The 25,649-nt window shown below is 40.6% G+C and overlaps 1 protein-coding gene across 4 annotated transcripts in view; it reads right to left on the reverse strand.

Moving 5' to 3' along the window:
* Positions 1-25,649, reverse strand: part of LAMA3 (laminin subunit alpha 3) — a 267,772-nt gene that overhangs the window by 182,710 nt on the left and 59,413 nt on the right. For 2 of the 4 annotated variants that reach the window (XM_054510344.2, XM_045886917.3), the window contains exons 3-8: positions 18,228-18,345; positions 17,388-17,506; positions 15,950-16,120; positions 13,122-13,213; positions 8,347-8,462; positions 5,126-5,244 (exon numbers count right to left, since the gene is read on the reverse strand). In XM_054510344.2, coding sequence (XP_054366319.1) covers positions 5,126-5,244; positions 8,347-8,462; positions 13,122-13,213; positions 15,950-16,120; positions 17,388-17,506; positions 18,228-18,345 — 735 coding nt within the window. Of the gene's footprint in view, positions 1-5,125; positions 5,245-8,346; positions 8,531-13,121; positions 13,214-15,949; positions 16,121-17,387; positions 17,507-18,227; positions 18,346-25,649 lie in introns of those variants that run through there. The other 2 variants (XM_064577799.1, XM_045886919.2) reach the window with 2 other exon arrangements.

Below are 25,649 nucleotides of genomic sequence, written 5' to 3' on the forward strand. Positions count from 1 at the left end.
AGCAGGGGGAGTGGGAGAGGGAGAAGCAGGCTTCCTGCTGAGCAGGGAGCCCGATGCAGGGCTCGATCCCAGGACTCTGGGATCATGACCTGAGCTGAAGGCAGACGCCCAACAACTGAGCTACCCAGGCGCCCCAAGTCTATTCTCGTTTTGCATAATTCTTGTTTTTCTCATTTGCTCAGCTTGATTAATTTCCATTACTCTGTCTTCCAGGTCATTAATTCATTCCTCTGCTTCCTCTAGCCTGCTATTTGTTCCATGTAGTGTATTTTTAATTTTATTTATTATGTTCTTCATCTCTGATTGGTCCTTTTTTATTTCTTCCATCTCTTTCTTTAGGGTCTCACTAATGTCCTCCACTCTTTTCTCAAGTCCTGTGAGCATCTTCATGATCATTGCTTTATATTCTCCATCCACCATATTACTTACATCCATTTTGCTTAGGTCTCTTCCTATGGTTTTGTCCTGTTCTTTCATTTAGGACATATTTCTCTGTCTCTTCATTTTGTCGAGCTCTGTCTATTTCTGTGTGTTAGGAAAGTCAGCTACTTCTCCTGCACTTGAATTAATGGCCTTATGAGGAAGAGGTTCTATAGTGCCCTGCAATGCAGTGTCCCCCTTTCACCTGAACCTGGCACTTCATGAATATCTCCTATGTGCGAAGCATGCACCCTACTATTGTGGCTGAGTTGCTTTTTCCTTCAGCCCAGGCATCTGCAGTGGCTCTCTTTGCTTTTTTGGGCAGTGCTTCATCCTAGTGGGTTAGGGGGTCAGTCTGGGGCCACCCTGACCTTGAGTTTAGTCAGACTAGGCATTTGCCAGAGATGCAGTAGCACCAAACTGCAGGGTGCTTTCCCTGTGTTGTCCCCTGAGAAGCTTTCGTTGGTGGGCAGGGCCTGCAGTCAGAGCAGATGTCTGCCCTCAGCCAACTCTTGGGGCCTCCATCTGCCTGGCATGTGTAGTTATCTTTCCCCCTCTCCAGGGCAAGAGTCACTTTGGAGTGGTGCTGGCCATTGTAAGGGCTGCTTGCATACTGCCAAGCCTACAGCACCATCCTGTATGGGCTCTGGACAAAAGCATATTGGAGGTGGCGGATCCCCCAAAGCACAGTGTGGGGACAGTGTTAGCAAGCTTTGCATGCCCTGAGAGGGACCCTGCAGCCTGAGGACTAAAGCAGCCCATCTGGCTCCATGCAAGTCAAGTGTGGGGTTGGGGGTGTGGGGGTTATAGTGCCAGTAAGCTTTGTGCCCCCCTGTCTTCTACAGGAGGGGCCCAGCAACGCTGGAACTGAGGCACCATCCAAAGGGGTGGATCCTTGGAAGCACAGTACAGGGTGGGTGTGGCAGCCAGGTGGTGGTGCCAGCAAACCTTGCATCCCCATCTGGTGCAAGAGGGGCCCTGCCAGGCCAGACTGAGGTGGGCTATCCAGAGGGGTGGATTGGTGGAAGCACAGCGAATGGGGGTGGGGCAGCAGTGCTAGCAAGTTAGGTAGCCAGTCCCTCTGGTGCCCATGTGTTTACACTGGGGGGCAAGGGAGAAAAATGGCATCTGCCAATTTCTTTGTTCATGGAGGAGTTCCCCAGTGATTTCTGTCAGCCTACTGGACAGGCTCTGAGATGAGTAAATCACTCTCCCTCCCATGTGCCCCAGGCTCCTTTCAAACTGCTGTTTCTCTGCTGTACCTCCACAGATGTTTCTTGTGCTGTCTCTTTAAGGGCAGGGATTCGGTTTCCTATTGCCCTTGGCACTCCCAGAACAGAGCCTACTGATTTTTTTTAAATTCCAGGCTTTAAGCCCTGCTGATTGTAAGAACTCATGAAATCCAGCCCCTCTGGTTTTCAAAGCCAAACGTTAAAGGGGATTCAGGTGTCCCTATGCCCCTCCCCCAACCGATAGTCCTGTGAGTCCATTTAGCTCCCTATCTCTGCCCTTCCTACCCTTTTGACAAAAGTGTGACCTCTTCTCTACACTGAGTTGTGGAGTTTATTCTGCCAGTCTTCAGGTTGTTTTCTGAGTTATTTACACTGTTGTGAGTGTTCTCTAGTTATATCCGTGGGTTGAGGTGAGGCTAGGGTCCTCCTACACCACCATTTTCCTCAGCCTGCAGATTGATTTTTGAATGTTCAATCAACCGTGCTTTCCTGGGATAAACCTTACTCATCTTAATATACTATCCTTAGGCTATATTGCTGAAGATCTGAGTTTCCATCTGGTATCATTTCTCTATAACCTGAAGAATTCCCTTTACCATTTCTGATAGTGCTAATCTCTCAAGTAACAAATTCTTTCAGTTTTATTTTATCAGAAATATTTGCCCTTTTGCTTTTCTTGTTGAAGGACATTTTTGCTAAATATAGAAATCTTGGTTAACAGTTCCTTCTTTTTTTGGTTAGCACATTTAAGGTATTTTCCACTGTCTTGTGGCCTCCACATTTCTAATAAGAACTTCACAGTCATTGTTATGTGTTGTTTTTCTCTACTTTCAAGATTTTTACTTTTTCTTTGGTTTTCAGCAGTTTGACTCTGCTAGGCCCAGGAGTGGTTTTCCTTGTATATATCTGGCTTGGGAGTCACTAAGTTTCTTGAATCCTAATCTACTGAAAAATTTGAGAAATCTCTTGCCATTCCTTGCTACCATCACCACTGCTGATGCTGCTTCTGCTTCTTCTTCTCCTGCTCCTCCTCCTCTCTTTCTTCCTTTTCTTCCTTTTTTGCTACATTCTCTCTCCTCTCTTCTGGGACTCCAATTACATGTATGTTAGATCTGATATTGTCCCACAAGTCTGCAAGTTTCTGTTAATTAGTTTTTTTTTTAATTTTTTTCTTTCTTTTCTTAAGACTGGATAATTTCTATTGATACATCTTCAAATTTACTGAATCTTTCTTCTATTATCTCCATTCTGATATTAGCCTCATCCATAATCTAACATATTCTATGTTTTAGTTCTAGAATTTTCATTAAGTTCCTTTTATAGTTTCTAGTTCTCTCCTGATACTTCTTATCTTTTCATTCATTGTGAACATATTTTTATATATATTCTTAAGCAAAGTTATAATAGCAGCTCTAAAATCTTTAACTGCTCATTTCAACATCTGGATCATTTCAGGATTGTCTCTATTGATTATTTTTTTTCCTGAGAATGGGTCACAATTTTTGGTTCTTCAAGTGTCAAAAAATTTTGGCTTGAATCCTGGACATAATAAATATTATGTTGTAGAGACTCTGGGTTATGTAATATTTCTCTAAAGAATATCAAATTTGTTTTGTTTTGTGACATAATTAACTTGACTTTTCCCAAACTGAAAACTGTAACTCTTTGTGTGCTAATTCAAATCTCAAATAAATTATTTTACTCTTAGCTGAAAGCCTTTCTGTGCATAGATGGCTCAGGAGTCAGTGAGAAACTTGGGACGATTCTATACACAGAATCAGAGATTCTTTTCTCTCTTGATTTCTTTTTTCCTGGACTCCCCAGTCACTTTCCAAAAATTGTGGTTGTTCCATCCAAGGTCTGCACTCTTATACTTCAGGGCAGAAGGACTCTAGATTTTCTAGAGGAATTTTAGCTACACCACAAGGCACCAACTTTGATCTGTCCTCTGGCTAAATGTCAAAAATATATGTAGCTCACCCTACACTGATCCTTTTTGCCAAGCAGCAGCTTCCCTCCAGTACCTTCCTGCTCATATGTACTCCCCAGTGCCTTCAGATCATTGGTTGGGGGAAAAGGGACTTCCTGTTTTTTTGTTTTTTTATTTTGTCTATAGTCTATAATTATTATCTGTGGAAAGTTTGGGTCCTGTTGGAGGTACTAAACCATAACAGAGGCAGAATTCTCTATTTGTTCATGGATTATGAATATAATATAAAAGTTAATTATGCAGAGATATACACTTACAATGGCTAAAATGATAGATTTTATGTTATGTAGATTTCACCACAATAAAAAAACTTAAGTTACTTATGCTAAGTATCTAACTTAAACAAGGCATTTTAAGTTTAAGTTGGAAAAAAATGCAATGAACCTAAACAAATTTCAATAATTTCTTATGCAAAAGAAAAATGCTTTCACAGAGCCACTATGAAAAAAAGGACTATATAGATGGTTTTCTGGAACAGCAAGGTACAAAACAGAATACCTCTGAGAGAAGGAAGAGGAAGAACAAGGTGTTTTAAAGACATATGGAAGTGGTGTACTCCTTCATCTGAGGAAAGGATTCTACCTACTCATCCCAGTCCAGTGCTTCTGCAATTTTAATGTGCCTATGAATCACCTGAGGGTCTTATAGAGCACAGTCTTAAGAAGATCCTGGGATCTTTCATTTGTGCATAAAATCTATCATTTGTAAGAAACTTATGACTTATATTTTACTTGTAGTTAATTACCTGCATTGACAAATGATACAAAATAGAGTATCAGAGTATCAAATAGAGTATCAAAAAGGTGGAGGATGGTGGGTCCCTAAGGAGTTGTGGCCCTGGCTCCATATAAATGGGCATCTCATGAAAAGAGTACCTTTTTAAAGGCAACATTAACAAAACATCACTTTAAAAGCACACAACACAAAGTGATAATATGGACCAAATTTATGAACATTATATCTTCCTCTACCATACATTCCTCTTGGCTAATTTCCAGTGAACCCAACTGTCCTACAGAAGGGATGAAAAATCAGTGTTTCTTATTAAGTGTCAATGGCAGACTTCATTAATTGATCATGATGTATTTCCTCATGGAGTCTAGATTCAGAATCTGTCTGAAAACAGGATTTAGGATCAGCACAGAAGTTGACACCTATTTGCCCTACTATCTTAGACCCTTCCTACCACAAGATGAATAGCATCCATGGTGACAGCCAGCAATTCTCCTCCCTATTTAGGCAAAGACCTAAATGAAGAATCTAATCAATAAAATTTGGACAAACATGTCTCAGTCCATTTTCCGTACAACCCCGAAATTATATCCAGCTAACAAGGACTTTTGTGTACAAAAGTAGAGAAATGTTTATAGAAAATACTTTCAATTGCATATCATTTTATTGATACCTCTCTGGGAGACTGGCTTAATGAATACTCCTTTCCTACAGTGACGTATGAAAGGATTTGACCTAAATTTTGACTCACCTGACAATTAATGCAGACTCCTCCACCTGCATAGATGCCGTGGATATTCAAGCTGGCCTGCTGCCTCTCAACATCTGGATCATAGTAACAGTCGAGGGCGTGACCATGGCAGTTGCATGCTGAAAAAGGCATTCTAAGTTAGTATTCCATCATTACTATGAGACATTTCATAAATTCCCCTAGATAGTATTACCACTCATTGCACCACTTTTTTAAGTCTATTCTGGAATACCATATTCTCAGTGGAAAATTTTAGGGATTTTTTACACAAAGACTCACCTATAACAATATGCAATTAACACCTTCTTTCATTTGGTATTAAATGGGAGAGGCTTCTCTCTCTCTCTCTCTCTATATATATACACACATATATATGTGTGTATATATATATATATTTACAACAAATTAAGATAAACCAAAATGCCAATTAGGCTTCATGCACAATGCGAATATACTTCTACCGCTATTACTACTATTACCAAGAATAATTGAGCTCTTGGTACACTGTGAAAAGTGTTTTACGTGCATTATTTCATTTAATCTATGCAACAAGTCTCTCACATAGATACTATTATCCCCAGGGCCCAGATGGGGAGGCTGAGAATGAGGCTTTGAGAGGTTAAAGCATGTCTCCAATAAGAGAGGCAGAATCCTGACTTGTATTTGACTCCAAAACCTATTCTTTCAGCCAATATTCTAAGTTTCTCATCTCAGCACTATTTACAGTAGCAATAAACTGGAAATAATCTTAATGTCTAATTCTAGGGAAATGGTAAATAAACGACAGCATCTTTGCTTGACTGTCAGTTCTGTGAAGGCAGGGACACCTTGTGTTTTGTTTGCAGTAGAACCCAGTCTGCAGCACATAGTGAATACTCAGCAAACACTTGCTGGATACGCCTGACTCCACAGAATGACAACACTGTGGGCCATCAAGAAGGATGTTGAAGGGTTCTTAATAAAATGGGAAAATATCTAAAAGTATAAAGTGAAAAAGAGCTGGACATAAAATTATATAAATAATTGTATAAGTAATTACATAAATAATCTAATATATATTAAATAATATTAAAGTATGCATGAAGAAAACACTAAAATATCTAACAAAATGTCAATAGTGGTTCTCTTTGGGTAACAAAATAATTGGTGATTCTATTTTTTTTATAATGTCCAAGTTATCTACAAGTAATGTATAATACTTCTAAAATTTAAGAACAAAATTTAAAACCCATCTAGGATTTTCATCATTGCCAAGATGGAAAAGATCTAACATGAGTAAAATTCTTACTCTCTTTTATTTTTTTTTTAGAGATTTTATTTATTTTTCCACAGAGGGAGAGAGACAGCGAGAGAGGGAACACAAGTAGGGGGAGTGGGAGAGGGAGAAGCAGGCTTCCCGCTGAGCAGGGAGCCCGACACGGGACTCGATCCCAGGACCCTGGGATCATGACCTGAGCCGAAGGCAGTCGCTCAACCAACTGAGCCACCCAGGCACCCTCTTACTCTCTTTTAGAGAGAATATATATTCATTGCATTCCATGTAGATCAAATTTCCCAGGTCTTTCTAGTAATTTGTATGTTTTAATCAAGTTTCCAGATAAATCTATTAGGGAAGAAGAGTGAGTTAGAATTTCAAGTTGCCCTGTTTGTAACAGGCTGAGCACCTTCTTATTTTCATTTCTCCAGTGGTGCCACGATTTAAAAACCTCAAGGCATTTATATTACCTAAATCAGTTATTTCTCAAGAAATCCATTCATTTTGAATTGCACTAATTCAAATGGAATTGAGAAAGCACCTAACGAATGGATCTTAACTGGTCCGATTTCCATATGCTATTTTTTTTTGTAATTTGTAATCACTTTGACAAGTTTACAAAGCTTAAACTCTTATGAAAGGAAATTTTTAAAATTTTCCTATGTGCTGGAGTTAAGCATGTCGTTCACTGAAAGATTCCATTAACCTGGAAAACTAACCAAATTGCTAATGTTGGAGTTCATGTGATAACACTCATTCAATCAAAATAGCCTAAACCGGTACTCGAAAGCACTGGAAGAAACAATTCCTGATTATTACCTTTCCTTCTTTCTGGTCCCATTCTCCAGGGAGAGGGATGAGGACGTCATTGAGGAGGAACCTGTTAGCTATGACTATAAAGTGAGAACGGCCAACCAGCTAACACCCCTGGACACCCGGACAGCCCTGGACCTAGAGATGATGCTCGGGCAGCATCAACACGTCACAACAGTGTTAGGAACTCTCAAAGTGCCCTCAGAACTCCTCAGAAAAATCCTTTTGAGTGTTTGCTAGTCATAGAGATCATATCAGTCTTCTCTTAGCCACAAAAACCATTTGGCCAAAAAGTATAAAGTACAGATTCTTTCTTACCCACTTAGTTCATCAAACCTGAATCCAAATACCTTTTGGTCATTTAAAAAAAGCAAATCCCTCTCCAAATGCTAAAAATATTCAAAAAAATCAATCAATCAATAAAATAAAATAAAAATATTTAGGAAAAAATAGGCCACAGTCTCCAAAGCCAATAACTAAAACTTACAAAAGTGTTTTCAGCAACTGGAATAAATGTGTGGCTTCCTAAGATCAGTTTACAAGGGAATCTTCAGTTGGATGTCTGAGGGCTTATTTGTTAAAAATAACAGTTTTCTTACTTTATATTACACCATAATTAAAAGCAGCCTCTCATCTTTGTTCCTTCCTTCTCTGGTCCCCTCCATCCTGCAGCCGCCCTAATCCTACTGCAGTATTCCCACCCCCATCCTCCGGTCACTGCTTCCAGCTCTCTGTTCAGACACCAATCTCAAAACCTTCTCCCGACCTCAAGACCTCACAAGAGTTAGGATTCCGATCCAGTATCACATCCTAAGAAATGGTAAGGGTTTACAGTTTAATAGTGGCTACATGATATTTTAGACTACTAAAAAGAGAGGCCAGCATTAAGTGAATGCTTAATACATATTAGCAATTATTACTAGCTATTATTTTTTGTTCTCCTGTTTATATCTGAATTTAGAATGGGGCACTTTTACCTCCAGGCTGTGCGTTTCTCATTACAATAGACATACCTGAGTCCCTAAGACTGACACAACCCCACCCTCTTCAGAAGCACAGGGAAAATCTAGCGTCAGGGAGAAATGGGGGGAAAGCATGGGCGGGGCCTCGCTCCCTGGCACACACACACACACACACCCCCCGCCACGCTCACCTTCACACTCATTGCTCTGCTCCCACGTGGCGGGTCGCCAGCGCCTCTGGTTGTATCCGGCACAACAGTGATCACACGTCCTCCCACAGGTGTGGTGCTGGCATTCACACCGAAACCTGGGCATGTGGCCAAGCACATCTCAGTTATTCAAAAGTATTAAGATCAGTTGTTCCTGTATGAGAAACTGACAGTCATGGTGGTTACCCAAGGCACCATTCATGGACTAATTATGAGAACAAAGCACTTTGCATACATCATTAGTTCAAGTCTGCTTATTGTCTCTACTTTGTAGATGGTGACACTGAGATTCTGAGATACTAAAACACTTGCGAAAGGTCAAGTGATGATAAATGGAGAGCCAGACTTCAAACCTAAGTTTGTCTTGACTCCAAAGTTCCAGCTTTCTTCTCTACCACCTTCCAGAACAGGAAATGGACACAGGAGCAAGTGTTGAGTTTACTGGGAGGTGTTGAGTATCACATCTTCAGGAAGATCTGGAGCAGTCCCGTGAGAAAGGTCTGCTCAGGTCTCGTTGCTCTCAGCCTGGGGTCATGCACAGAGATTCACCAAACCCAAGAGCCAGTTCCTAACAAGTTCTCAGAGGACCCTGCTCCAGAAGGCTGCTCCAGCTCTAACAAACAGCTCCTTGCAAGGGCAAAAACAGATTACTCAGCAAGGCATACGGGTAACAATCTAAAAATCTACCTTCAAAGAATTATACATCTGCACTAAAACCATTCCAGGGTAAAATGAAATTGTTGCCACGGCACTGGATTAGAACTCCTAAGCTCTTAGTTCTCACTCCTCTGTGCTTAAAAGAGGATTCAAAACAGTTGTCTAAGGCTGTGCCTGTGGAGATTCGCTCAACTCTTCTGAGGGGGCGGTGGGGGGTGGCATATATTCAGTTACATTCCGGAGGGAAGGTACCATCCCTCTCCCAGCTCAGCTGCCTGTTACAGCAAAAGGACACAGATTTTCCTGAGAGCACAGAACAGCTGGTATCCAAATGGACTTTTGTCAGACAATTTCACCTCATTGTCAATAAAGTATATGCATAAGCTGAACTGAAAGAATTATTTAGGGAATATTGCTTGAAGAACATATAGTCCAGCTACTCTCATAGAAAGATTAAAATTGCAAGCATAAAAAAAGATGGGTACTAGTCTGAATTATATTGGTATCACCCACAAATAATTGCTTTTTCTGATTCTTTCTCAGCCTAGGCTGCTGGTTGTTGATATAGAAAACTCATCCTTGCCTCTGCTGTAAGGATGTTATTGAAGAGGTTCCTGACTAGAGAATCCTCTTCGTGACGATCACCCCACACTACTCCCAGAGAAATTTCTTATCCGATCCTAGTGTCAATAGTCATGCTTCTCCTAAACAACTGATCACTTCTTAGATTATGATCATAGTGAGAAACTAGGCAGTTTCCCTTTTGAGCTGACTACTAGGAAGCTCAGAATTAAATCTGTGATCCACCCACATTTCCATGAACCAAGTCATAATGGTAGACATGCTTAATTCAAGCCCTCTTCTGCCCCTTCATGGGTTCTACTTGATTAACAACTAAATTTTCTGATTGCCAGGCTTTGCATCGCCTTAAATATGTTATAAGATTTTTCCCTTTGACCTTAGCCCAACAACTTCTTGCTAGACGTGTCTCCAAAGGCAAGAGAAACAAAAGCAAAAATGAACTATTGGGACCTTGTCAAAATAAAAAGATTTTGCACAGCAAAGGAAACAGTCAACAAAACTAAAAAGCAACCTACAGAATGGGAGAAGATATTTGCAAATATCTTATCAGATAAAGGGCTAGTATCCAAAACCTGTAAAGAATTTATCAAACTCAACACCCCAAAAAACAAAAAATCCAGTTATGAAATGGGCAGAAGACATGAACAGACATTTCTCCAAAGAAGACGTACAAATGGCCAACAGACACACGAAAAAACACTCAGTATCACTTGGCATCAGGGAAATACATATCAAAAGCACAATGAGATACCACCTCACACTAGTCAGAATGGCTAAAATTAACAAGTCAGGAAACAACGGATGTTGGTGAGGCTGCGGAGAAAGGGGAACCCTCCTACACTGTTGGTGGGAATGCAAGCTGGGGCAGCCACTCTGGAAACCAGTATGGAGGTTCCTCAAAAAGTTGAAAATAGAGCTACCCTACGATCCAGCACTTGCACTACTGGGTATTTATCCAAAGGATATGAACATAGTGAATCAAAGGGGCACATGCACCCCAATGTTTATAGCAGCAATGTCGACAATAGCCTAAATATGGAACAGCCCAGATGTCCATCGACAGATGAATGGATAAAGAAGATGTGGTATATATACACAATGGAATATTATGCAGCCAACAAAAAGAATGAAATCTTGCCATTTGCAATGAGGTGGATGGAACTAGAGGGTATTATGCTAAGTGAAATAAGTCAGTCAGAGAAAGACAAATACCATATGATTTCACTCATATGTGGAATTTAAGAACCAAAACAGATGAACAGGGGAAGGGAAGGAAAAATAAAATAAGATGAAAATTGGGAGGGAGGCAAACCATAAGAAAGGGTGAACTCTAGAAAACAAACTGAGGGTTGCTGGAGCAGAGAGGGGTAGGGGATGAGATAACTGGGTGATGGGCATTAAGGAGGGCACTTGATGTAATGACCACTGGGTGTTATATGCAACTGATGAATCACTAAATTCTACCCCTGAAACTAATTTAAAAAACATTTTTAAAAGATTTTTTTCCTATTTGTGGGTGTGGATTTCCTCAGCATTTGCATGAATACGCCTGTTGGGCAGAAGCAAACCAGCAAGCAGTGGGAGGCAAGGTTGTTGTGTTGGTGTAAACTGAGGCTAGGGGAAACAGTTTGTCTACTCACCTTAGTTTCTCACTCTGTACCACCCAGTATAGAACCCTTCCAGGTCTGCCAAGGTCAACAGGGCTTGGCAGCCCTTCCAAGCAGGAAGCTCAGCCCTTCTCCAATGATTTCAACTCCTCTCCCATGTGGTGCCATTTTGTCTCAGGCTAAGGGATATTAGACTGACCTCTTTTCTCCCCTCTCTCTCCAACTCAGGACTTCTCTGATCTGACTTCCAATGTCTTAGGTCCCTACCCTCCAGGAGGCAATGGATTAATCATTAATAAACTAGTGCTTGCCAGTTAAAGGCTAGTCAGTTGATGGATTCGTGTTGCTGTCTCAGCCCCGCCTGATCTCTGAGGCAGGACTGACAACATTAGGGATCGCTGCTGGTCAGGGACAGGGCTCTACGCTACCTAAGCTGGTAGCTGGCACCTCTGCCTGAGCATGAAGCCTAATAATGTACAAACCTCATCTGATTAAAAATAAAACATCTCTCTGGGTGCCTGGGTGGCTCAGTTGGTTAAGCGACTGCCTTTGGCTCAGGTCACGATCCCAGGGTCCTGGGATCGAGTCCCGCATCGGAATCCCTGCTCGGCAGGGAGTCTGCTTCTCCCTCTCCCACTCCCCCTGCTTGTGTTCCCTCTCTCGCTGTTGTCTCTCTCTGTCAAATAAATAAATAAAATCTTAAAAAATATAAAAATAAATAAAAAATTAAAAAATAAAACATCTCTGGTAAATGTTGCTCATGGGGAATCATAGACTCTAAACAAAACATTGAGAGAAAATTACTGCTGTATCTCGCATCCAGTCATTTCCAGCCACAATAGCATCCCTCTTGTGTTGATGACATGAGTGTGTACAGTTGCTGAACACTTACTAGTTAATATCCACACATCTTATTGTATGTAAAATAGACCTCAGTAAAAAACAAAAATGGGTACACCCATGTTCATAGCAGCATCCTTCACTATAACCAAAAGGTGGCAGTAACCTAAAAGTCCATCAACAGATGAATGGATAAGCAAAATATGGTATATACATAACAAAATATTATTCAGCCTTAAAAAAGAAGGAGATTCTGACACATGCTACAACACAGATGAACCTTGAGAACATTATGTTAAGTGAAAGAAACCAGTTGCAACAAGATAAATATCAGGTGATTCCACTTATATGAAATACCTAGAGTAGTCAATTTTTTTGAATTTTATTTTATTATGTTATGTTAGTCACCATACATTACATCATTAGTTCTTAATGTATAGAGCAGTCAAATTGATAGAGAAAAGAGGATGGTGGTTGCCAGGAGCTGGGAAAGGAAGGAATGGGGAGCTGTTGTTTAACAGGAATAGAGTTTCAATTTTGCAAGATGAAATGAGTTCTGGAGATTGTTTGCACAACAATGAGAATGTACTTAATCCTACTGAATTTAAACCACTACCACTTAAAAATGGTTAAGATAGTAAACTTTATATCATGTGTATTTTACCACAATGAAAAAAAAGAAGAAAAATATTTGAAAATGTATACCCTCTGATATCATTAGACCAGGAATAACAAACAAGTTTTTTTTTTTCTCTTGCTAACTCTAATCAATTATTCATGGATGCCTGGGGCACCGTCTGGGGATGGGGTTCGGGAGGATTTGGTGGCTTCATCCTAGATCATCCATAGAGCACTGTGATTGATTAGCCATGTCTGCTATGGGCTGGTTGGGGCATGTAGAAGCAAGTGCAGGGCCAGAGGCGGGGAGAAATATACACATCATTTATTTCTTGACAATGAAACATTCCTATTGAGGGCAAGAACTTAGAAATATTTAATGGGATGCAAACATTTACTGAAACAATGAGACTTATTCACAGCAAGGCTAAAAAATGTATACAGTGTACTTACAATTTTTCAGGATTGTTTGCATTGCACTTTTGGGCATGGCCATTGCAAACACATCGCCCACCAATGCTGATATCCTTTATGCTGTAATAATACTATATAACAGAAGACACAAGTGTCAGTTTTACTGAAGAACAACAAACTTTGCTTTACTAATCTGTAACTCACATTTGTATTGACCCTCTCCCCTTTCATCCTGTATTCTTGAGCCTACCTTAACACAAAAGGGAGCAGCATTTGGGTGTAACTTCTCTTACAAAAGGAATGCATTCCTCAATCAAATGTAATAGCATACTGCCAAATTTGTGCATTTTAAAAAAGTCAAATGCTTTAAATGCATGGAAGGAAATTGCCTTGGAAAACAGGCATGCCCTATAGCCTTTTGGAATAGGATTAAGTGATTCCCAGACTACTTTTTTTATGTAAGTCTGGGTTTCATAAGTCGAACATATTTATTTACCAAAAATAAATTTTTATATCAAATTTTGCCTACTACATGCAGGCTCAAGGAAGGGAGAAAATATTTACAAAGACAGAGCAGATACAGTGCCGAGACTGGCAGGGTCCACCAGCAGTTGTAGAAGCCTTGCTAGCTCAAGGTTAATAAGGCCAAAGGCACAGTTCAAGCTCCAAAGGGCCAGACAGAGCGAGCTTCAGACTCAGCTGAGGAACAGCCCCTACACCAGGCCACAGCTATGGGAAACCAAGTCATCCACCAGGCACATCTCCAGTCCGTTGGAGACGTCCCCACTAGCAACAGCAGGTGCCAGCATCCACCAGCAACCTTACTTCTCAGACTCAGCAGGAGAAGCGCAGAACCCAGAGAGAAATTTGGGGGGTGTAGAAGGATCTTTCTCATGAGGTCGTGCTGCCAATGAGAATACCTGTCAGCGAGGAAGTCTTCGAACTCACCAGGACAAGAAGGTTTTTATATCTTTTTGTGGTTGCTGTTGCATCCGTCACCTTAAAGCACTCTAGTCCCTCAACGTAAGTGCTCTGTTCTGATTTCCACACTAAAAACTGTTGGAGTCTAAGCGTCCTGACAACGTCTTACTTAGTCTGAAGACATTAACCACCCCTCTTGTTAAAGATTTTATTTATTTATTTGAGGGAGAGAGAAAGAGAGCGGGCACGAGCAGGGAGGAGGGGCAGGCAGAGGGAGAAGCAGACTCCGCACTGAGCAGGGAGCCCGACATGGGGCTCGATCCCAGGACCCTGGGATCATGACCTGAGCTGAAGGTAGATGCTTAACGAACTGAGCCACCCACCGCCCAACAACCCCTCTTGTTAATATGGATAAATTCAGTATTAGAGGACTTTGTATAACAAGTTAACCCTAGAAGCTCTCATGCTGATCACCATAGAAGTTTCTCCTGCGCATTGTATTAAGGACAGCAGCGGCAGAAAGAGAGAGAGAGCACTCAGACTTCATCCCAGCAGCACACAGGGTGTGACAGGACAGCTAGTATGCTGTTCCTTCCCTTAAAGAAGCCACCAAATTGGGATGAGGGGTCTCCAGATAATATGTGAGATGAGCCCCATAAAAACTTACTTCATAGAGAAGACTACATTCACCTAAGTGAAAAATATACATACATACAAGTACAAATCTTGTAACCGCCCCCTCCCAAAAAACAACGAAAGGAAAAAAAAGATGGTGAGGTACATTTGTGGCAAGGCTCTGAAATACCTGGGGAATGGAAACCCAGTCTGGCTACAGTTTACCAGAAAGCCCAGCACTCCCCTATAAATTTCATTCTGGGATCCAAGGTAGTCACCACCTACAGTAGCCCAGAGAGAGCTAAAGGGGCAGACAATGCAGACGACAAGCCACCTACACCCAAGATGACTGGCCTTTCTGGAAAATGCTCAAAACTGTAGTAAAACCTGCTTTTCTCTTTGCCTTCCTCTTCCAGCTCTCTGATATCACCTACAGAAGAAGCCAAACTCTATAAGGTACACTGGGCATCTTCTATTCACCCTTCCTGGTCCACTCTCCAGGACCCTCTTTCTCTTTCTCTTTCTGCCCTTTGCTCAGGGGCTGAACTTTATGGGCTACAACAGGATCTCTTGCCCACTGGCTTCCCATTGGGTTTGGCCAAATGGGAGGCACCAGCAGGAGATTAGAGATTAGGAGAAGAGTGAGTTTAAGACATTTATTCTGCTGGCTCCCCCTCTGCCCAGGAGACAGGGTCTCCTGTCAGAAGACTGTCCTGATGCTGAGGGTGACAGATGTTCACCCAATGCAGTAGACAGCACTGGTGTTCACCAATACCTATGTGTCCTCCACTGTGGCGACATTACATTACCCAGCCTCCTGCACAGAGGTGGGCCTACACCGCCAATTCCTGCCAGTGGAGGTGACCTGTGTGGTCAGGAGCAGGCGGGTCTTCTCTAGGCTCTCATTCCTTCCTCATCTACTGACCATGTACAGGGGATATAGAGAACTCTGAGGTCCCACAGGATGGCTGCACCTCTAGAGAGAAAGAGCCTGGTCCCCTGAATGACCACATAGAACTGATCCCACCTGCTAACCCACACTGGACTGCGACATGAGCAAGAAATCGACCTTTTATTTTGTTAAGGCTCTGAGACTTGGGGATTATTTGTTATAATAGCAGTAATATAATAACACATCTTTGCCTTTCATCCTCTTTGAATATCATAATTTTTCTTCAACAACCTTCAAAATTACATCTAGTATTTCATACAAGAACAACTCCTATGCCTATACCATTACTGGCCATAAAGATTACTTGAAAGGCAATGAATTTGATAAGCAAAAATAAGTTTAAAAAGCTGCTCTGTAGGCATGTAGAAACACTACTCACCCGCCGAGTGACAGTTGGATCTCTCTGTGCTTTGGAAATGAGGTGTCCAAGAAGGGTATTGGTTCGGAGAAAACACAGGCGGATGTTTGTAGCTTTGGTGAACTCCCTCAGGGTGTGAGAGAAAGTAAAATTTTTTGCACCTGGTCGACCATTTATCAAGGACACCACAACCTAAAATAACCACACAACACACACACAGGAGGAAAAAAGTCCCTTCATGAAAATATAGCCACAAGTAACTAAAAATAACTCACATGCCCGGAAGCACTTGGTTTCTTTGAGCCATTAGATGTTTGTAGGTGGTCTTGGATCTTGTTTATGTCTAAAAATATCATTGCTAGTTCTGTCTTCCCTTCTCGTTCCTAGTTCCAAATTCTGGCAATCTCTCTGTAAAACCTGGGCTCTCAAAAAATGTTATTTCATTTTCAAACCCTTTGTTCTATCAGTGTAGTTATGGTGTTGTAATACTATGAAATGTTGAAAATATAATGTTAAAATCTATAAATATAAGAAAACAACTTTTGGTTACATCAAAGAAACAAAGCTAAAGTTATCTAAAAACCTAAATGAGGTTGAAGAAAAGAAGTCTCTTGATATAGAGTTGACCGTGGAGAAGACAAAAAAAGATCTGTACAAAACCCAGGTTTTGTTTTAATGCTTTAAGTGATGAAGTCCAAGTGCCAAACAATTAGAGACACTCATCAATCACTGGAAGGTACTGGATAGAGCTGCTCAAGAAAGTTCTCCCCACCTAAAACAGGGAGACTGACACCCTTAAAGAAGTTCATTTGAAACTCACTTCATGCTCATGATGGCCTCACAACTTCCATGGAATTCTTCTCCAATTTTCCCCATTCTGTTTTCCCATGTCCCATAACCATAGCCTAGCCAATTGTACCAGAACCAAATGCAACCCCAAAGGGACAGCAATTCTTTTCTCCCTTACAGATGATGCCCACCCTGCCCGGAGGGACCAGGGATTTGTGCTATCACCTACCCCTCATCTCCTCATCCTTACGGGGGATATGTATTTGTGAAGCAGTGGGAGGAAGCTTCACCTCAATCACCAGTAGCCCACTTTCTAAACATTCCAACAGAAAAGACAGTTCAAGACCTGTGGGCCTTGAATCCAGAACCCTGACTTCCAGAAAAGAAGTTGAGACCTCAAATAGAATTTCCAATGTCAATTATGCCTCAATTTAAAAAAATAAAATAAATAAAAATTAATTAATTAATTAATTAAAAATTTAACAGAATTTCCAACCCAACTCATTCTGGGAGTCTTTGATGTGATTCCTTTACTAGTTAGTTCCAAGTTCTGGTTTCTATTGTGATCTATCTTAGATCTTGAAAGTGCAAGTTTCACAATTATGCAAAATTTTATATCCTCGTGTTGATTTCTGAGTCTCATCTCTCCCTTTCCCCCATATCAGCTTACCTCACCATTTTCCAAAGGTACAATCCGGGAATATTCAGTAGTACAAAGTACATCGTCATCTTGGGTAATAGCCATATTTGCCTCCTGCCCAAATTGTTCCAAACAATCTACTTTAGAGTCTAGGAAGAAAACATTTTAACACTATAAAGTAAAATATTATCATCTTGTCATAAATCTTTTAAGGAACCTTATGTTTCCTTAAGAAAATACATCAGAAGGAAAGAACAGAGAAGAATTTAAGATTTTTAGACAAACATTAAGAATAAAGTTTTAATTCATGAAAGAAAATACCAAGCCATTTTAGGCCACTTACTTTCAATAGCAATGTTTGGAGATGTGGTTCTAACCCCCCCCCCCCATTAGGCAAATTTACCCTCTAAGGAGCATTTATGGAAAGCCCAGTGCCTTTGTAAGCAAAACTCCCATCACCTCAATTCATCATAGGGTTCAGAGACACTGACATTCTTCATTAGTTGAAGATGACAGGGTCAAGGTAAATAATGTGAAATGCAGGATCCATAAAGATGGAACTTAGTCCCTAATTCTACATAAAAGGAAAAGGACTAGAGCTATGGCCCAGTTACAGGTACCCCGCTTCTTCCTAAATAGTGGCAACAACTGTTACCATAAAAGGTATTTCAACTTCAGTTCTGCATGTGTATCCTTGGAATTAATGCACACGGGCTTGAGAAATAGGAATGTTCTGAGAGTAACCTAGAGAGTTAAAATTGGCCAGTCCTTAATCTGCCAAACTGAAAGACTAATTTTCCAGTTAAATCCAGTGTTGATCTGTTGCAAATAATTAAAGCCCTGCATAGCATGGCAAGCAAGATTACTTACGAGCAAAATATTGCCAAGGTGAGTAGGTGCTTCCAAAGTCTACAGATCTTTCTAAGACCCAAAGATCAGGGCGAGGAGAATTTGCAAATTTGATGATAAGATAGGCCACATGGAAAAGCTGTTAAAGCAAAGGAGATACAGTTATTAAAGTCGCCTCGTCTATCTGCAACCTTGACCATCTTTACATGATGCTGATCTGAAGGCAACAAGCATCTATCCACCCCTCTCCCAAGATCCAGATTCTATTTCTAACTGCCTATTGGACAACTCTCTTTGGGTGCAGACTCTCAAGCTTACCATGTTCAAAACCAAATAATCACTTTTCTTTCTCCTCCAGATCTATTCATTAACATTTGTCACATCTTAATCATTATACCCTTGATTTTTAACCAACCTACAGAGCATCTTAAAGTCTGTATCTTCGAGAAATCTGATTTTGAGCAACAAGCATCATGTGCTAAGCCTTCCCAGGACCAAAAGCCAAGAGTGTCTCCTGGGAGTGTCATAGCCGTTGGTTGGATCCAGGTCTTAGAGAGCTCACAGCTGCAGAACTGAGAGCAGAGCAGCTATTCGGTAGAGTGATAGCACCTCCTTCCCCTGCACCATCTCCACTGTCTCCTTTTATCCTGATTATTCTCCCTCTTTTTAATTTTCTCGTTCATCCTGATCACTCTTTTGCCCATGGCCAAGACAGTACAGAAGTATGGAAGAGACAAGGGGAGACTTTGGTCCCTTCTTCACCATACCACTCATGAATCCCAGCATGTCTCCCACAGTGGACCCCAGGAGCTCCTACCCCTTCCCTCAAGAGTTATCTGGCTTGGATTTTGAAACCTGAGAGTCTATATATTTCCCAAAGATCCTGGTATGACAACAAATACAGGTGTTAAATGTGTTAACGTGTTAATGAGTGAGGATTATCTCTACCCCCACATTCTCTCCACCTCCCACATTCCCTGACCCCAAGTAACAGATCCAACAGTGACTTTCAGAAGAGGACTCCCCCACCTTATTAACTAGCCCAGTAGAGCCATTTGGACGATGAGCGCATCTCGTTAGAGAGGCAGTACTCAGATTCTGTGAGATCCTTTCATTTCTTGAGGAAAAAAATAAGGGAGTTTCCTCTCCATATTTTTTACATACCATAATATGGTAAGAGTCATATATTTAAAAAAATAAATTCTGAGAACTAGTAGCTACTTGTAAATGTTCCAAACCTGGTACTAGAAGCCAAAATCTCTGGGACAATGATTCTCAAATTTTAGTCTCAGGACCCCTTCACACTTGTAATAGTAATTGAGAACCTCTAAAAGCTTTTGTTTATGTGGATTATATCTGTTGGTATGTGTCTATATTAAATATAAAAGTTGAGAAAATTTAAAAATATGTATTACTAATTCACTTAAAATAATAATAAACCCATCTGTTTAAACATAAACACCATATTTTTGTGAAAAATTACTATATTTTCCAAAACTTAAAAATTGTACAGAGAATAGTGGCTTTACTTTACATCTTTAAAGTTTCTTTAAAAGTGTGCATTAATAAAGACAGCTGGATTCTCCTATCTGCTTCTGCATTTAATTTGTTGTGACATATTGTTTTGATTGAAGTATTTAAAGAAAATCTGGCATCACATAGATCTGTTATGGGGAAAAGGAGAATCTCAAAGCTTGTAGACCTCCTGAAAGGTCTTGGGTACCTCAATGGGTTCTCAACCACACTTTGAGAACCAGTAGTCTTGGTCACAGAGGTTCCTCTTTGCTCTAAGAAGCCCCTTGGCTTATTCTCTGCAGAAGGAAGAACTGTCACACCAATTACTGAAAAAGTTCAGCCAGTTCTATCCCAGTCAAACACTGGCTCTTTGATCTTGAGGAAAAACCTCTCCCTGGGCTCAGATTAATGTTCCCAGATTGTTTACCAATCCTTGGAAAAAATGATCCAACCTCATGGAGAAAATCTAATTAGGAATTGTAAGGTAGTCTGAAAACCATAAGGCAATACTAAAGGTAGGAGAAATAATTTCCAAAAGACACATACCATTATCACATAGTGAAGGAATTCATAGGAAATCCCAGAACTCCAAATTTGGAAAAATCAGAACAAATGTATTTTCCTGAAAACTGTTTGCATATCTCCACATCAAAATAAGGCCACCTTTAGATATGAGTAAGATAGAATACAAAGGAAACATTTTTGGATACAGGAATCATTCAAAGCAGTCTTAACCTCTTCCATCAAAATTCTATAATCATAGCATACACACAGACCCCAAAAAACCTATTTACCTAATAGTTTATGATTTAGGGGCACCTGGGTGGCTCAGTTGGTTAAGTGACTGCCTTTGGCTCAGGTCATGATCCTGGAGTCCCGGGATCGAGCCCTGCATCAGGCTGCCTGCTCAGCGGGGAGTCTGCTTCTCCCTCTGACCCTCCCCCTCTCATGTGCGCTCTTTCTCTCTCTCTCATTCTCACTCTTTCAAATAAATAGATGATAGATAGATAGATAGATAGATAGATAGATAGATAGATAGATAGATAAAATCTTTAAAAAAAATAGTTTATGACCTAATGGTTACTTTGTTCTAGGTACCGTTAGACACCTCACAAACATTCTCTCTCAAGAGGTTAAGTAACACGTCCAAGTATTCTAGGCATAAAAATCCTGAGCCTGTGTATATTCTACTCACTGATCATTAGCTAGGCCACAGAAACTAAGAGATACTTGATATTTGACCTGTTTTATCCCAGGGGAAATAAATTGTCAGAAAACTTCCAAACACCATTATTTCTGAATATACTATGATTGCATTACGGGGAGCCTGGAGATGGGGAGCTATATTATAGTACATTTTGAGGATTATTTGAGTGCATTGTTTTTCCAAAGTTACACTTTCTGCTACTGAAAAATCCAAATACATGAAATAGCCTCGGTGGCTCAGAAGGGATACTCTTTTTGTTTCACTTCATCCTGTTCCAAGGTAATATGTGATTCTTCTGAGGCAGGCACAGCAGTTAAAAATTCCAACTCTAGGAGCAGGTGCAGACAGGTCTGTGTGCCCCCCTCCCCACCACCTATGTGAGCCTGCCACCTGATCTAATTTAATAAGCCCACTGATTCTACCAACTCATCTTCCAGTGTCCATAGGATGGGACATTCCAGCAAAATGCTTCCCTCCTTTTCATAATTGGGAACTTGTTTCTGATGTTCCTCAACACACATCTGAGTGCCCTGACTACTGCTAGGGTGCACTTCCTTTCTTCTGACTCCAGACCCTATGGATTCTCCATCACCACCACTGCTATGGAACTTGCAGCCGATTCTTGCCAAGTACTCCAGCTGAGACCTGCAGATTCAAAATGTTGCAGAGTGAGTGGTCCCCAAAGTGGATTTGCAGCCTGGCTCATGCAAGTCAAACCAATAGGTATGAATTTATTCTTTTCTACTTGATCATTTAAAATTATGCACCTTTTAAATGGCTCCTTCTGTTAAACTCTCATTATCAGTTATTTATGTTTGCTTTTTGATCACTCAAAATTCTTCAAAGCACTCATGAATGATGCATGAGATTCACCAATCTAAACAAGGGCCCTTCATGAGGCTAGAAAGCGCCAGACTATGGAATCACTAGAAGCAGAAAAGCAAAGGCAGAGTTGTGCATTTTCAGAGAAATAACATTTGGGAATCAAACACAAGGAGGAAGAAATGCCCAGGAAGGACTGAGTTGTCATCTTCTCTCCGCATGCTTTTGGACTGAGCTGAAGATGGCTTGAACTTTGTTCATGATCAATCAGGTAGAAATACAAAGAAATCTTTCAAATAATGTTTTAAGAAGCAGATAATAATCATAATAGGTGGAGTGTGAGGCACTTTTACTTCAAAAGCCTTCAAGGTGAGCAGGTGAGAAGAGATGGCATCATGTGACCCAGGCTTCTCTGCCAATGCTCACCATTCTGAAACCTCTGAGATTCCAGCCCATCATTTCAGGGCTTTCCCAGATGGCATAGTATGTGTTCAGTAAATGTCATGGATGGATGGATGGATGGATGGATGGATGGATGGATGGATGGATGGATGAATGGATGGATTAATATTAAAGTTGTGCAGTTGCCTCCAAGTTCAGGAGGCAGAGATGAACCCCCAAGTCGTCCTGTCTGGTGCCCAGGCTTGGTGGGGGACTTTTAAGGCTGTAGGAGAACCAATCCCCTGTAGTAAATCCTTGCCCTGCCACCCACCAGGCATGTGACTCTTAAGTGTCTCACTGAACCACTTTGAGATTTTATTTCCTTGCCCACAAAATAATAACATAAAATGATCATAAAAATTATTTGTTACGTAAATACAAAGTTTATATTCTCCATCTCAAAGAGCACCTATCATGCTCTGTGGCACATATTCATTTTCATGTGTTGTTCCCACATTTGTATCTTCATCACTCCTATATCCTCCGAGTAGGTGCTTAATAAATGTTGAATTGAAATGAAATTAATAAATGGGACACATGAAATTGCAAAATGTTATGCAAATGTATTTAAAGTCATATCCAGAATAAGCTTCTTACTCAACTAAATAATATACCCTCCACCAAAAAGTCTTAACTTTATGATGCGAGATTAGTCTGCTTTATAATTTGATAAATATATCATTCCACAAAGTGGCATTTTCTAATTTACTTTTTCCGACGTTTTATTTTGCATCATTTTCAAACCTACAGGAGAGCTCAAACAGCAGTACAATGAATATCCATATACTTTTCATTAGATTCACCAAACGTTAACATTTTGCCACATTTGTGCACTCTCTCATGCATGCTTTCTCTGCTTGTACATGCATGTGTGCACGCACGCACACACACACACTTTTTATTTTTTTGTTTTTGAAAGTAAGTTTCAGACATCATTATGCTTCAACTCTAAATATTTCAGCAGGTATATCCCAAAAATATGGGCTTTTCTACAGAAACTCAACATTTTGATGCTTAAGAAATTTTACCATTTGTACAAAAATCTTATCTAACACACTGTCCATATTCAAATTTCCTTGATTCTCCTAATAATGCCCATTGGGTTCCAATCCAAGATTACATGGAGCATTTACTTGTCAAGTTAGAGTCTCCTATAACCTAGAGCAGCCCCCGCCCATGGTTTTTGTCTTTCCTGATATTGACATTTAGAAGAGTCCAGGTCCTTTCTTTTTTTTTTTTTTTTTTTTTAAGATTTTTATTTATTTGAGAGAGAGAATGAGAGACAGCACAAGAGGGAAGAGGGTCAGAAGGAGAAGCATACCCCCTGCTGAGCAGGGAGCCCGATGCGGGACTCGATCCCGGGACTCCAGGATCATGACCTGAGCCGAAGGCAGTTGCCTAATCAACTGAGCCACCCAGGCGCCCGAGTCCAGGTCCTTTCTATCACAGAATGTTCCACTATCTGAATTTGCCTGATTATTTTTTCATGATCTGATTCAGAATAAGCATTCTGGCAAGATTACTTTCTGTGGGACCCCTTCTTCCCATGGCATCATGCTGGATGTCAGGTGGTCCTATTATCAGTGATGCTATGTTTGATCCTATGTCTAAAAAGTTGTCCACCAGATTTCCCCATTATTTTTTTTTAAAGATTTTATTTATTTATTTGACAGAGAGAGACACAGAGAGAGGGAGAACACAAGCAGGGGGAGTGGGAGAGGGAGAAGCAGGCTTCCCACCTAGCAGGGAGCCCAACGCGGGGCTCGATCCCAGGACCCTGGGATCATGACCTGAGCCGAAGGCAGACGCTTAACGACTGAGTCACCCAGGCGCCCCCAGATTTCCCCATTATTAAGTTACCTTTTACCTCGGTCATTAATTAGTAACCTGTGGAGAGGCACTCTGAAACATTTTTATTAACTAAATTATAAACATTCCCACTATCCATGTAAAAATACAAACACAAGTTATGAAAAATAAGTCCCCAAATATGGAACCAAACAATTAAACTTCTTCTGTGCCTGGTGTCCATTTGAAAAACTTACTAAGGAGCTAATTTTATCACAAAAATTTTAATTGAGAAAGAAAAATGCAGATCGAGTGAAATTAAACTCTATTTTAGTAACTTTGTTTGAAAACTTTTTACAAAATGAAATACAATCCTCATAAAACAATCAAGGCACGGTGATAAAAATATAACTCAACTGGCCTGAAAAAGGATCCTTTTAATCCTGGCCCAAAGAGCACATCTGCCAATGGCATACATAGCAAAGACCCATCTTTCTTGTAGGTTTATCATTACCTGGGCTGAAAAAGCCAGTCCGTGGCACCATCAAAAAAGACTGTGCTCAGGAGGAAAGTCACTTTGTCCCTCAGTGTGTCTTACTGTGTCCCAGAAGCACCTGCTCACCTGGGATGAGGGAAGATGGATCATTCCAGAAACTTACAGGAAGTGACTCAAGAGTTCCTAGGTCAGGGGCGCCTGGGTGGCTCAGTTGGTTAAACGACTGCCTTCGGCTCAGGTCATGATACTGGAGTCCCTGGATCGAGTCCCGCATCGGGCTCCCTGCTCGGCAGGGAGTCTGCTTCTCCCTCTGACCCTCCTCCCTCTCATGCTCTCTGTGTCTCATTCTCTCTCTCTCAAATAAATAAATAAAATCTTAAAAAAAAAAAAAAAAAAAGGTCCTAGGTCAACCTCTCACCCAGGTTAAGAACCTTTACCCAAGAATCTTTTTTTTTTTTTTTTTTGAGAGGAAACCCCCTGCATTGCTGACAAGTTGTGGCCATTATGTTGCCCTGGTGTTTTGTCAAAAACTGTCTCTCACAGGTCCACCTCCCCTGCCTCAGAGAAGCACAGATTTCTACTCTTTATTCCCCATGACAACCTGCCCAGGATTTAAATACCAACACCACTCCCTAGGTACCCTTTAAGGAATTAAGATCCAAGTCAGCAGGAGGCCAAGATTAGGGTAGAAAGTGGAAAGGAGAGGAGAATTAGAGTCTCTCGCTTCCTCATTAAATAACTACAATAGTCTGAGAAATAAAAACCCTAAAGCAAAAATGAGTCTGAAGGTTTGGATCACTCCAATAGCTTGGAAAATGACAGCCCATTATTTTTTTTTAATGGAAGATTTCAAGAAAAAAATTGAAAGAGAAAAGGTGAAACACTTGAATCTATATTTTATTATTGATGAATTCTTAACTCTGGAGGAAAAAATGATTAATGACATAGAGTGTGATTTTCGGTCCTTGTGGACTTTAATCATTATTCCCTAAGTAGACTCAAAGCGCAGAATTTGAGACTAGCATATGTTACTCAAGAGCACTTCATCTACAATTAACAATTTACAAATAGATTTGGTGATGGTTTTAAAATAAATTAAAGCCCACTGGGATCCAAGAACTCTTGGGTACAATTTCCTAACGAAGTCTTCTATTTTATCTTACTCTGTGTGACT

Source organism: Mirounga angustirostris, unplaced genomic scaffold (genome assembly GCF_029215605.1).
Source record: "Mirounga angustirostris isolate CCGP_5_RB_7025 unplaced genomic scaffold, mMirAng1.0.hap1 SCAF_14, whole genome shotgun sequence".
Taxonomy (NCBI): Eukaryota; Metazoa; Chordata; class Mammalia; order Carnivora; family Phocidae; genus Mirounga; species Mirounga angustirostris.